General features: G+C 35.3%; 1 protein-coding gene across 1 annotated transcript; it reads left to right on the top strand.

The window, feature by feature from the left end:
* The first annotated feature begins 8,393 nt into the window (after positions 1–8,393).
* On the top strand, positions 8,394–10,125 carry LOC121766065 (uncharacterized acetyltransferase At3g50280-like). Its single transcript, XM_042162398.1, has one exon. It carries the CDS (start codon positions 8,760–8,762, stop codon positions 10,059–10,061), a length of 1,302 nt encoding a protein of 433 aa, XP_042018332.1. The 5' UTR covers positions 8,394–8,759; the 3' UTR covers positions 10,062–10,125.
* The last annotated feature ends 4,354 nt before the right edge of the window (positions 10,126–14,479 follow it).

The following is a 14,479-nucleotide window of genomic DNA, read 5'->3' as shown; positions in this document are numbered from 1 at the left end:
CCATTGGTTTTTGGTATGTGATTTTATATAGTGTTATTTTGTGCAAGGTCGCGATGGATACGGACGTCCCAATTTTTTATTTATTTATTGTTTAAAAGTCTATATATACGGCTCGTTGAACTCCATTTCATTCGCACCACTTGTTTTAACAAGTTTATCTCTCTATAAATTTCTTTTATATATCCGTAAATTGTTTAATTCCGGAAATTGTTTAATTTGTGAATTTGTGATTTTTTATTATTATGGGATGTCCGTCGGGATGTCCGCCATTGTGCAGTGGGATGTCCGTATGACGTGGCAGGAGGTGTTTTTGGGATGTCCGACGGGACATCCGCACCACTGCTAATGCTCTTATGCAACTTTGTTATTCTTCTTTCTGTTTACCGATCATAATGTGAATATTTTTTATTCTCTTTTACTTTCTATTTTTTGGAACATAATTTCTATTTGTTCTCTTTTACACTAATTATATTAAATTTAATTTTTTTTATCATTTCATAATTGTTTTCTTAAACTATTATAAAATAATAATTATTACATTCTAGTATTTGTACTATAATTTATATTTTGGTTGATGTTTTCTATGATGACATTTAAACATCATAAAAATGTGTTTTCATCCATTATACAATATTTACGTAAAAATTGAAAATATTGATTATTTCAAACTTTCACCGTCACGAACATCGAAAAAATTCTATAAATATTAACGATAATTTGGGCCCCCATTTTAAAATTCCTGGCTTCGCCACTGTCGACCCATCAAGATAATATCATTTGATCGGTAAAGCTTGTTATAAAATATTTCAACTTTATTTTCACAAAAAAAAAGGGAAAAGGAAAAAAAATGAATTAAGGATAATCATAATATCGACTCTCTACTTCCACCTCCTGGCTGCGGACTCTGCCATTCGTCGCCATTTCCTATTTCTCAAAGAAAGAACCACTAGTCACGGTCGTCTCCCTACTCTTAAATGTAACGTCGAAAAAACACATGGAACTCCCTTATTGATTTCATTATTCTTGAAGTAGTAGATGACAATAAAGAAAATCAGAAATCTAGCAAAAAAACAGCTCTATATTTTCAACAAAAAAATGGCACGAAGAACGAATTGGTGGCTTTCAACGACGAGAGAGTGTGAAAAAGTAGAGAAAGACATATTTTTATTTTAAAATATGTCATTTAGAATATTAAAAAAAAACACTCGTCACCTAAAATGAGATGGAGAGAATATTATTGAAATTTTAATTTCATCTTATTTTGCTAATGAAACTGAAATCCGTCAGATTTTGGCTTCTTGTTGAAATGAATTTATGTGAATCACGTGGTAGTACTAGGGTTTAGGGTAGTACTAATAAATTAATGGAGGCGGATGTACCTCACCCATCACCATTATTTTAATATTAAATTTTATTTTATTTTTTATTTGTTTTATTAATAAAATACTTTATTCCTACGAAAAATAAGATAAATTATGAATTAATTTAAATAGAGAAAGGAATGAGATTAAAATTTAATTTGAGATAAAATCACTTTTTATTTCAGGGTCTATTGAGAAAGGAATAACCATTAACAAATCGATTATCATATCTCGTTTGGGAAATTGCTTTGTTTAACTTTTTGTAGGAGTGCTTCATTTTCCCTTAATAAATTTATGTACGAGAGAAATCAAATATACATGGAGTAATAAAATCCTCAACAACTTAAACGGAGAAAACGATAGTACTTAGAAATTTTCATTTGAAGTTCACATCAAATTAAAAACAACAAAAGTACATGATAATAATCATATATATATATATATATAGTTGTGATCATATGATAACCTCTAAATCACGTAATAATCATATAATCAAATCTGAACCACACATATTTTCTAATCTTGTGGCTGAGATTCAAACTTAGATTTACTTCATAAAAAAAAGCGCGGGATAAATATGTCATTTCCCTCATTTAATTTCTGAATTTCGCCAAATATCACGTAAAATGATAAAATGATATATGTTAGGTTTATTGCATAGAATGATAGTTTTGCCGGATAGAATGATACTCCGAGTTGATAAAATGATACTCTTTACTGACTGATAAAATAATAAAATGATATATGTTAGGTTTATTGCATAGAATGATAGTTTTGCCGGATAGAATGATACTCTGAGTTGATAAAATGATACTTGTGACTGACTGATAAAATGATAAAATGATATATGTTAGGTTTATTGCATAGAATGATAGTTTTGCCGGATAGAATGATACTCTGAGTTGATAAAATGATACTTTTGACTGACTGATGAAATGATAAAATGATATATGTTAGGTTTATTGCATAGAATGATAGTTTTGCCGGATAGAATGATACTCTGAGTTGATAAAATGATACTTTGACTGATAAAATGATAAAATGATAAAATGATACTTAAATAAGATTTTACGTATTTAAATGAGCGAAATTTGTATATCATGGGAAATAAGATTTTACGTATAACTGAACCACATACATACGTGTAACTGAACCTCATACATCTGTATATCATGGGAAATAAGATTTTACGTATTTAAATGAGCGAAATTTGGATACGTAAATTTTATCATGAGCGAAATTCAGAAATTAAATAAGTGAAATGACATATTTACCCTCTGCGCTTTTTTTATGAAGGAAAACTAAGTTTGAATCTAGACCACGTGATTTTAAAAATGTGTGATCCAGATTTAGTTATAGGGTTATTACGAAAATTGGGGTTATCATTATAATGCACCCATATATATATAAGGTTGTGATCAATTGAGATTTTTTAGCCTAATTGAGAATTGAGATGCATTATTAGCCACTCATTTTTATTAAATGAGTGGTCCAGAATTTACCACATGGAAAATATTTTTACATTAATTAATTGTGAAAGGGCAGAATGGTAATTTCATCATACATTTTATTTAATAAATATTTTTTTATTTTTAAAAAAAATTAATTTTTTTTTTCGATTTTTTATTTTTTTATTTTTTTTGTCAACTACATATACAATTCATGTCAACTACACACATATAATGTCAACTACATATACAATTCATGTCAACTGCACATATATAATGTCAACTACATATATGATTCATATCACCTATACACATATAATGTCAACTATAAGCTGTTGACATTTGATGTGCAGGCTATTGACATATGATGTGCAGGGCTATTGACATTTGATGTGCAGGCTACACATCGTAGTTGACATCGCGTGAAAATTAAAAAAATTAAAAAAAAATTTAAAAAAATTTTTTAAAAAATTTTAAAAAAATAAAAAAATAAATTTTTTTTAGTTGTTGACATTTTAATACGAGTTGTTGACATTTGATATTCTGGCTATTGAAATGAAATGACGATAATACCCTTAGTTGATATAATCTACTTGTAGTTGACATTTCAAAATGAGTGGCTGAAAATGCATCTCAATTCTCAATTAAGCTAAAAAATCTCAACCTAACAAGACCCTATATATATATATATATATATATATAATGCGAGTTTTGACCTTAATTTAAATATTAATGAATTTTGGGTATGAATTTAAATATTTATAAGTTTTAAGAGGATGTTGAATATTTATAAATTTTGAATGCAATTATTTATTTAATTTGTGTGTCAACTTTTAATGCAATAACTGAAAAAATGTACTGTTATAACTAATAATTAAGTCATGTATTTGAATTCGACCACGTATTGAATGTGTAGGGATCAGACCACCATGACATTAATTACTAGGACCTATTTTGCTATTACACCGCTTACTGAGTTGGCTAGACTCAGAGGAAGAAGCCAAAATACAAAAGAAGTTTACAAGATTCAGAAACCCTAACTACAGAATACTACAATTGAAACTCTAGCTTCTAATTAGTCTTCTACTAGACTAAACACTAAGCTCCAGTTCAATTAGATATCTGCACACTGAGTAACACTGTTAGTAAGACAAGAAACCGGATCCCAAAAGGATCCTAATGAAATACCAGAACAAAAGAAAACAAAAGACAAGGCCAGAGAATCAGGTCACGAATGGCTCAGGTCACAGCAGCGACTGCACTAGGCCTCAGACCTCCCCAATCCTCACTGCAAGTCTCAAAGATGAGCACCGTTGAACGGACCACCCAATCAGAGATCTGTGGAACCCTAGATCTCACCGATTCCCGTATACCATGGCCTTCTAAACACACAGATCCACAAACAACTCTCGGACACAGCTTTGCACACCATAAACTCCCACTAGAGATGCCCACGGTTCGAAAACCGGCGGTTCCGGTTCGGAACCGCCGGTTCCGGTTTTGGCGGAAGCGGAACCGGAACCGGACCGTGAGGCTATTTCACGGTTCCGGTTCCGGTTCGAAAACCGGGCGGTTCCGGTTCCGGTTCGGAACCGCCGGTTTTCCGGCGGTTTTGGCGGTTCCGGTTTTTGAACCGGCGGTTTCGCCGGTTCAATTATTATTATTATTTTTTTTTTAATTTGAAATTTGGCTTTAAACAACAAATCGGAACAAGACAATGCATAATTCAAGCACAAATAAGACGAATAAGGAGAAAATGAAATAAATTTTATTGATTTTGAGTTGTAACGGACAACGATACATTACAATTTACAATACATAAGTATACAATACAACAACATACAACAATGTAATATAATTTACAAGTGTCGTCGGGCATCGGCTCGTCGCCTCGTCGGACTCGGAAGGTAAATTTAAAAAAAAATGAAATGGGGGGGAAAAAGGAAAAATTGAAAAGGGCTTGAGATCAACTTAAACTTTCAAAGTTAAACTTTTCAAATTTAAGTTGAGTTGCCTACGTATCCACAATTTTATTGAGGAATCAAAGCCCACGTAGTTCTCTTACCTTGGGATCAACCCTTTTTTCTTGCAAAATGTTGCCCATTTTCTAAGCAAACACATATCAACACGCTATATACACATTGCTGCATTTCTAATAGGGGCAATTTGATCTTCCAAAGCAATCAATGCATCTCGAACACACATAGTCAGAATATTATTCAAGCATCTAGCATGGAAAAAATTAGTACTAATAGATAGTTTGTTCTGATTTTTTCCATGCTAGATGCTTGAATAATGTTCTGACTATGTGTGTTCGAGATGCATTGATTGCTTTGGAAGATCAAATTGCCCCTATTAGAAATGCAGCAATGTGTATATAGCGTGCTGATATGTGTTTGCTTAGAAAATGGGCAACATTTTGCAAGAAAAAAAGGTTGATTCCAAGGTAAGATTTCATAGATCATTCAGGATGCGGCTAAGTTGATTCCAAGGTAAGATTCCAAAATAATATTTGTATTGTAAATACAAAATAAAATTATGAACAATAATGAAATGTAATTCAAAATTAATGAAATTAGTAGATAATAAATATTAACCTGCCACTCATCCATGTTCATTTGAGAAATTTCATCAATAACGGATCTCCGAGATGGCCTCTTGGCCTTTCCCTTTCCCTTATCAACACGACCTTCTCGGGATGAAGACATATTGGAATGGTATGTAGAAATGTAGAAATATGGAATAATATATTTTTTTTTGTTTTAGTAATTGAGAAAGAAAGACAACTTATAGAACTACGGGAACAAGTATAACTGTATAAGTGTATAACAATGCGTAATAAGAGTAGCAATTGCGTAATTAAATGGAAGCACAATAGCACAAATGAGAAATTGGAGACAAAGAGAGAGAATTGAGAGATTGAAGAGAGAAACTCTTATTAACACAAGAGTGGGGTGAATGTAAATGAGGATAGAGGGGGGTATTTATAGAAAAAAATGAGGGGGAAAATGGAAGAATTCGAATTTGAAATTGAAAAAAAAAAAAAATTTGAATTTTCACAAAACCGGCGGTTTTGGCGGAAAACCGGCGGAACCGGCGGAACCGCCGGTTTCCGGGCCAAAACCGCCGGTTTCCGAAATAAAACCGCCGGTTCGGTCAACGAACCGTCTGCAAAAGCTGCTCCATTGTCGCCTCGTGCTCCGCGCCGCCTCGAAAGCCACTAAACCGGCGGTTAACCGCCGGTTTTTTCCGGTTAACCGCCGGTTAACCGCCGAATAACCGGCGGTTTCGACCGTTTTTGAAGATCACCACCGGCCCCCATCCCCCTGCCTCGATTTAAGCGCCGGAACCGGCGGTTCCACGGTTAACCGCCGGTTCCGAACCGTCCCGAACCGCCGGTTCGGTGACGGTTCCGGTTCGAAATATCTTGAACCTGAACCGGACCGCGAACCGAATTGCGCCGGTTCCGGTTCGGGAATATTGCGCCGGTTCCGGTTCCGGTTCCGGAACCGCCGGTTCCGGTTCGGCGGTTAACCGCCGGAACCGGAACCGGTGGGCATGTCTAACTCCCACACCCCGCTTTCAAGCACACATGGAATTGGTCACAGAAGAAAGACGAAACCCTACTTTTGAGAAGGAAACCGAAGAAGTGACCTAACTCACAAACTACACCGATAGATCTCTTTAGAACTAAGAATCATCAGTGGAAACGAGAGCTTGAAGGAAATCGCCGGATAAAACCGTCGGAAAACTAGAGAGAAGTTAGAGAGAAGGTGGAGAGAACTTTCGAGAGAGTGAGAGAGAAAAAAATATTTGAATGAATGAATGGGAAGGAGAGTAACCGCCTAAACAGGCACAATCAAACAAATCGGACGGCCCCGAAGCTGGATCCGCGTGGAGGTGCCACGTGTCGGCCATTTTGGGCCACTAGGGACTGGCCCTGTATTAATCCAGTTGGGCTTCAAATAATATTGGCCTAGGCAAATATTAATAGTAGCCCACAACTAGAAGTGGTCTAATATTCAACATACTCCACCTTTGGACTACTTCAGGAGAAACAGGGGAGAACCTTGGTCCACTGCTGCTTCATCACATCCGACAAGGTAATCCAAAATACCAGAGAACCGAGGTTCATTGGTAATGGACTACCAGATTGCCTAAAAAGACACCAATTGGAAAACCAATTAGTCTTGCAGGACTTTATTGCCTTAAGGCTTCATGTGGCCAGGCTAACATAGCCTATAAGGTCTTTAATCCTCAGGACATGCACATGCTCAACCAAAATCAAAATGCAATTTTTTGATGCATGAAAGCAGTTTATCCACAGAGAGACATTTTGTACCCATGTCTGCAGGGTTGGAATCAGTATGCACTTTGTGTAACAAAACCTCATTTTCTCCACAACATCTCTAATGAAATGGAACCTAACATCTATATGCTTAGTTCTATCATGGAAAACATGGTTTTTACACAACTGAATGACAAACTGACTATCAGAATATAAGACACGAGCAGTTCTAAAAAACTTGAGTTTAGAGAGAACCCCCTTTAACCAGATTGCTTCCTTCATAGCCTCTGTTATGGCTATGTATTCTGATTCTGTAGTTGATAAGGCTACAATGTGTTGGAGTTGGGATTTCCAACTTATGTAGGACCTGCAAACTGTAAACATATAGGAAGTGGTAGACTTCCTTTTAGAGAAACCACATAGCTCAACACCAGGTTCACACTTAGAGAAACAGAGACCATACTTAGCAGTATTTTTCAAGTATCTAAGTAACCATTTAAGAGCTTCCCAATGCACAGGACCTGAGTTTGACATGTATCTACTCAAACAAGAAACAACATAGGCAATATCACGCCTAATACTAACCATGCGATGCATCACAGAGCCTATAGCATTAGCATAAGGAATCTTCTTCATAGAGTTGAATTCAGATTCAGTTTTAGAACAAAGGTCCTTACTCAGCATAAAATGTGCAGCCAAAGGAACAGAAGCAGGTTTAGCACCAAGCATATTAAACTTTTCAATTTTTTTTGCACATAAGGTTATTGGTGAAGCACCAGAGTTGAGGACTTCCTATCCCTAAGGATATTGATCCCCAAAATCTTTTTTGCATCACCAAGGTCTTTCATATCAAAATTTTCACATAGAGCAGATTGCACATGTTTAATAGACTTAATGCAGGGACTCATGATGAGCATATCATCAACATACAACAGCAAGAACACATGAGTTTTATCCAAGTTTTTAACATACAAACAAGCATCAAAGGTACTTCTCACAAAGCCTAACTTTTGCATGCAAGTATTAAAATTGATATTCCACTGCCTAGGAGACTGTTTCAGACCATATAAGGCTTTCTTATGCAAACACACATAATTAGGAAACTTAGGATCAACAAATCCTTAAGGCTGTTTCATATAGATAAGCTTATCTAAATCACCACGAAGGAAAGCAGTTTTGACATTATTAATTCCCAATTAAAGGTGACATTACAATATGTTTTAATTCTCAATTAAAGGATACTACACAAATTGAACCCTTGTGGATACAGAAGGATTATCATTGGACTGAAATATAATTTTTTATTAATTTCATTATCCTCACGTGTCAGCCACAGATTGGATAATACAAATTGTGTCTGTTGAGCATATCAGTCACTTGCGTAAAGTAGATAAACTCATAAAAGTAGTACTCCCTCCGTCCCGAGCTACTCGCTCATTTCCTTTTCGGCTCGGAGATTAAGGAATGAGTGTATAGGAAAGTCAAAAATGACGGCTGTAGTTGAAATTTTTTACTAAAAATGAAAAGAGTGCAAGTAACTTGGGACGCCCAAAAAGGAAATAAGTGCGAGTAGTGCGGGACGGAGGGAGTAGTACTATTACTTGCACGAAACATAATCTAAAAATCTGCCTCTCGTTTGTTCCCTCGTCGAAATATCCAAAGATGGCGAATGTCGTGGTAATTTCTTCATGTCTGATTGGAACGACAAGCATCGATGCAGCTCCCATCTCAAGATTAGATCTAACTCCATGGGATCTGCAAATACTCAAACTCAACCCTATGCAGAGAGGGCTTTTCTTTCACAAGCCCCAATTTGATCAAACTTCGCTCATTCTTCGCCTCAAAAACTCGTTTTCCCGTGCCCTCGACTTCTTCCCGCCCCTCGCCGGACGCATTTCGGCAGATCCAGCCGCCGATAGCTCGTTTTACTACTTCGTCGACTGCAACAACGCCGGAGCCGAATTCATCCACGCCGACGCCTCCTCTGTTTCCATTTCTGACATCTTGGGATCTAAATACATTCCGGAGACAGTTTCCGATCTCTTTCCACTGGGCGAATACTGCAATTCCGACGGCCTCTCGAAGCCTCTGTTAGGCGTGCAAGTCACTCAGCTCGCCGACGGCGTCTTCCTCGGCTGCACCGCCAATCACGCCGTCGTGGACGGCGTCTCTCTCTGGCATTTCATCAACTCCTGGTCCGAGCTGTCGCGTGGTTCCGCCACGATTTCGAAAACCCCTGTTTTCGACCGCTGGTTCCCGAGCGCCGCCAGCCGCCTTATCCCTCTCCCGCCGTTGGAGAAAATCCGGTACCCTCCGCCTCCGCTGCTGGCGAGGCTTTTCCACTTCAGCAAGGAGAGTTTGAGTAAGCTGAAATCGAGGGCCAATTCCGAAGCCGGAACCGATAAAATATCGACTCTGCAAGCGCTCTCCGCTCTTCTATGGCGGACCACAACTCGCTGCCGGAATCAGCACGGTGCGGACGAGGAGGTTCGCATCTTGCTGGCAATCGGTGCGAGGGCGAGAATACCTCTACCGAAGGGCTACTTCGGCAACGCGTTCAACGGTTCTTCGACCTCGATGAGTGCGTCGGAGCTGCTGGAGAGAGGATTGTGGCACGCGGCGAGGAAGATCAACGAGCATGTTGCTGCGCAGGGCGGTGAAGCGGTTATCAAAACGGTTGAGAATTGGGTGAGGAATCCTGTGCTATTTGGGGGTTTTCCTCCGCCGAAGAGAAGCAGTGGGGTGATGATTGCGAGTTCGCATCGGCATAATGTGTATGCCAACGATTTTGGATGGGGAAAGCCGATTGCCGCCCTGAGTGGAACGATTGAGCGGTTTGATGGGAATATCAAACTTTATCCGGCCCCTGCAGACGGAGGAATCGACGTGGAAGTTTGCTTAGCGCCGGAGACGATGCAGGCGATGGATGATGATGTGGAGTTTCTGGAAACCATATCTATCTAAAAATTCAATTTTTTTGCTATTTTTTTGCTATTTTTTTGATATAATAAATTTGACATTTTCACTATTTATTTTCCAAACCCTACTTCAAAGTCATGAACAATCAAAACCTACAATAATTGCCACTCTCATATTGTCACTATAGTAAGGAGATAGTATTTCGTTAAGAAAAGTTGCAAATAAATACTCCAATTCGTCTCTTAAATTTTATCATATTTTGACTGGACGCGAGTTTTAAGAAATGTAATGGATGTTGAGTTGAAAAAGTTAGTAGAGAGTGAGACATACTTTTAGTATATTAGTTTTATACTACATCCGTTCCACATTAAGTGTTACATTTTGTCATTTCTGTCCGTCCCACAATAAGAGTCACATTTCGCTTTTACCATAAATGGTAAGTAAACTCCACATTCCACCAACCAATTCTACTCACATTTTATTATAAAGACTGAACTACATAAATGGTATCTGGTCTTTCACTTTCGCACAAAAGAGGTATCTGATCTTTATTTATATCGTTTTTGGTACCTATAAATCACATTTTTAGTACCTGATGGTATTTTCATCCCAACTCTAAACAATACATTTTTCTATTTATGTCATAAAAGGATATTTTAGGTATACACAAAACTAGTACCAAAAGTGATATTATATCTTCTCTCATTCTCCTCACTCTTTATACTATTATTATTACTCAATATTATTATTATTATTATTATTATTTTTATGTTATAAATTAATAATTAATTTATTTTTTAATATCATTCAAATATACTCCACTTAATTAAAATTATAGTTATAATTATATTTAATTAGTAATTTAATAATATTATTGTTATAATACTAAAAACTACTAGTATTTAATAAATAATTATGGTATAATTATTTTAATTATGAATCATATAATATTATATGATAATAACTATTATTATTATTATTATTATTATTACTATTATTTTATATTAAATTAATAACTAATCAATATAGTCTTAATAAAAATTTAAAATTGTGATTTGTATTTATAATGATATTTTTAGTTAGGTGTTTCAACCCTAAAATGAGTATAAAATAATTTAATTAAAAATATTCAATTAATTTAATTAGGTGCTTTGTTCTTGATTTGTATTATGATGACAATTAGATGTATGTATAAAACACTAAAGAAGAAAAGGAAGAGAAAAGAAAAAAGAGGAAACATAAACTAAAGAGAAAAAAGAAAGAAGATAGGAAGATAAAATACTAAAAAGAAAGAATAAATGAAGAAAACAGAGAGGAGAGAAACTAAAAAAGAAAAAAAAATGAAGAAAAAAGAAATCACTTGTTTGATACTATTTAATTGAAAATTTTCAAAAATATCCCCATAACAAAAAAATCACATATTTAGTACCTAAGGTTATTTTTGTCACTGGGTACCAAAAATGATACTCCCTCCGTCCCTGAATAAGAGTCGTTAATTTTCATTTTGGACCATCCCCCATTAAGAGTCACTCTTCATTTTTACCATAAATGGTAGTAGGCCCCACATTCCATTAACTCACTCTACTCATATTTTATTATAAAACCAATATAAAAATGTGGGTCCCACATTCCACTAACTTTTTCAATCAACTTTTCTTTACATTTCTTAAAACTCGTGTCCAGTTAAAGAGCGACTCCTATTAGGGGACGGAGGGAGTATAAAATAAAGATCATGTACCATTTATGTAGTCCACTCTATTATAAAATCAATATAAAAAAGTGGGACTCACGTTCCACTAACTTTTCCAACAAACTTTTCTTTATATTTCTTAAAACTCGTGCCCATAATAAGAGTGACAATTATTGTGGGACGAATGGAGTAATAAACTATCACCCTTTCTCGGCTGATCAGTACCCTATGGTGGCGTTCGGTTGTCATGACTAATATCATGAGACTATTAAGTTGTGAGATTATTTTAGTTGGAGGAGGGAGGCTATGACTAATTATCATGAGACTGTCAGTCTAGGATTAAGTTGAAGGATTCAATCTTATTAATCAAACATGATATATATTTAATCATAAGATTTAATCCTGACAACCAAACACCCTATATATATATATATATATATATATATATATATATAGGGTAGTGATCTATGGCAAACACCCCTTAACCAAATAACTAGAGAACAAATCATAGCCACAAGATCAAGAAAATCAAGGGCTAGTATTAAAATATGTAATTTTCAAATTTAAGGAGAAATTAGTTTCCTCAATCACAAATGTACTCCACACTAACAAGGCGGGGGTATAATAGTCATTGCATAGCCAAAATTAGATTTCACCGGCAAATTGAATTCATTTGAAAAAGAACCGCAATTACTCTTCTCTTTTCACCTCTTCTCTGTTCTGGAAATTCACCAGAAATTAAGCTCTGTTGCTTGATTGAAACGAAATTTCTTTAGGAATTCATGAAATTGATGCGAAATAGCTCGCTCGAGCTGAAGGTATTTATGAAATTGGTGCGGAATTGCTGCAGGTGACGGTAGAGGAGAAAAACACGCTGGTGATAAAGAGCAACGGGAAGAGGAAGAGAGAGGAAGGGGAGGAGGAAGGTTGCGTGTGTGTGTAAAATATGATGCACACTTGCGCTGCTTAGCTTATTCCCTATTGTGATAAATGATCAATCTCAGAAGAGTCATGTGTTTTTTAAGGTCAATCAGAATAAGCATGAATTTGTCTGCCCTATGATAAAAACAAGTGAAACCTTGTATCAGCCTATTGGTGATTTCATGTTAATAGTGATGTGTTTTGTAAACAACAGTGAAGTAAATTCATGTTAAGAGTTATGTGTTTTGTAAACAAGAGTGAAGTAAAATCATGCTAAGAGTGATGTGTTTTGTAAACAAGAGTGAAGTAAAATCATGCTAAGAGTGATGTGTTTTGTAAACAAGAGTGAAGTAAAATCATCTTAAGAGTGATGTGTTTTGTAAACAAGAGTGAAGTAAAATCATGGTAAGAGTGATGTGTTTTGTAAATAAGAGTGAAGTAAAATCGGAATAAGAGTGATGTGCTTTGTAAACAAGAGTGAACTAAAATTAGAATAAGAGTGATGTGTTTTGTAAACAAGAGTGAAGTAAAATCAGAATAAGAGTGATGTGTTTTGTAAACAAGAGTGAAGTAAAATCGGAATAAGAGTGATGTGTTTTGTAAACAAGAGTGAAGTAAAATCAGAATAAGAGTGATGTGTTTTGTAAACAAGAGTGAAGTAAAATCGGAATAAGAGTGATATGTTTTGTAAACAAGAGTGAAGTAAAATCACAATAAGAGTGACGTGTTTTGTAAACAAGAGTGAAGTAAATTAACAATAAGAGTGATGTGTTTTGTAAACAAGAGTGAAGTAAAAGAGTGATTTGTTTTGTAAACAAGAGTGAAGTAAAATCGGAATAAGAGTGATGTGTTTTGTAAACAAGAGTGAAGTAAAATCAGAATACGAGTGATGTGTTTTGTAAACAAGAGTGAAGTGTTTTCTGAACAAGAGTGAAGTGTTTTCTGAACAAGAGTGAAGTAAAATCAGAATAAGAGTGATGTGTTTTGTGAACAAGAGTGAAGTAAAATCAGAATAAGAGTGATGTGTTTTGTGAACAAGAGTGAAGTGTTTTCTGAACAAGAGTGAAGTGTTTTGTGAACAAGAGTGAAGTAAAATCAGAATAAGAGTGATGTGTTTTGTGAACAAGAGTGAAGTAAAATCAGAATAAGAGTGATGTGTTTTGTGAACAAGAGTGAAGTAAAATCAGAATAAGAGTGATGTGTTTTGTGAACAAGAGTGAAGTGTTTTCTGAACAAGAGTGAAGTGTTTTGTAAACAAGAGTGATGCGTTTTGTTAACAACAGTGAAGTATAAGTAAAATTAAAATTTCACATAATCCACCTTTTCCAAATTAATTGCCTCAATTTTCAATTTCGTATCTCATTATTTATTTTCCCAAAATGATTTTTTTTGAAATAGATTTAAGTTTGAGAAGAGTTATAATCACTTTAGATTATTTAAAGGTAATTAATCCACATTTATAAAAAAAATTAATTAATATAAAATGTACTCATCAAACAAATTCATTTGTAAAGAAATTAAATTTACATTTTTTATGAATTAAATAGGAGGGAGAGATCCTCTAAATCCGAGCATTCATCGAGTTCTCCATCGACAAATCAAGAGGTTATGGTTTCAAGTTCAGTGACTCGATCTCAAATAGGAGTCCACCGCTCCACAACAATAGCCTATTCTCACATCCATGTCTCCTTCCAAGAACACCAATCCACTTCCTTCTGATATTTTTTTAAAATCAGAAATTCATCTTCATACTCCACATCATTCTTTCTCCCAATTGCACCACTTCTCTGAAATTTTCTTTCACTAAGCACAACATCATCACAAATCCAATTCACCCAAAATTTGGAATTCT

The sequence above is a fragment of the Salvia splendens genome, chromosome 14 (assembly GCF_004379255.2).
Source record: "Salvia splendens isolate huo1 chromosome 14, SspV2, whole genome shotgun sequence".
Lineage (NCBI taxonomy): Eukaryota > Viridiplantae > Streptophyta > Magnoliopsida > Lamiales > Lamiaceae > Salvia > Salvia splendens.
This window is presented reverse-complemented; position numbering and strand designations above follow the sequence as displayed.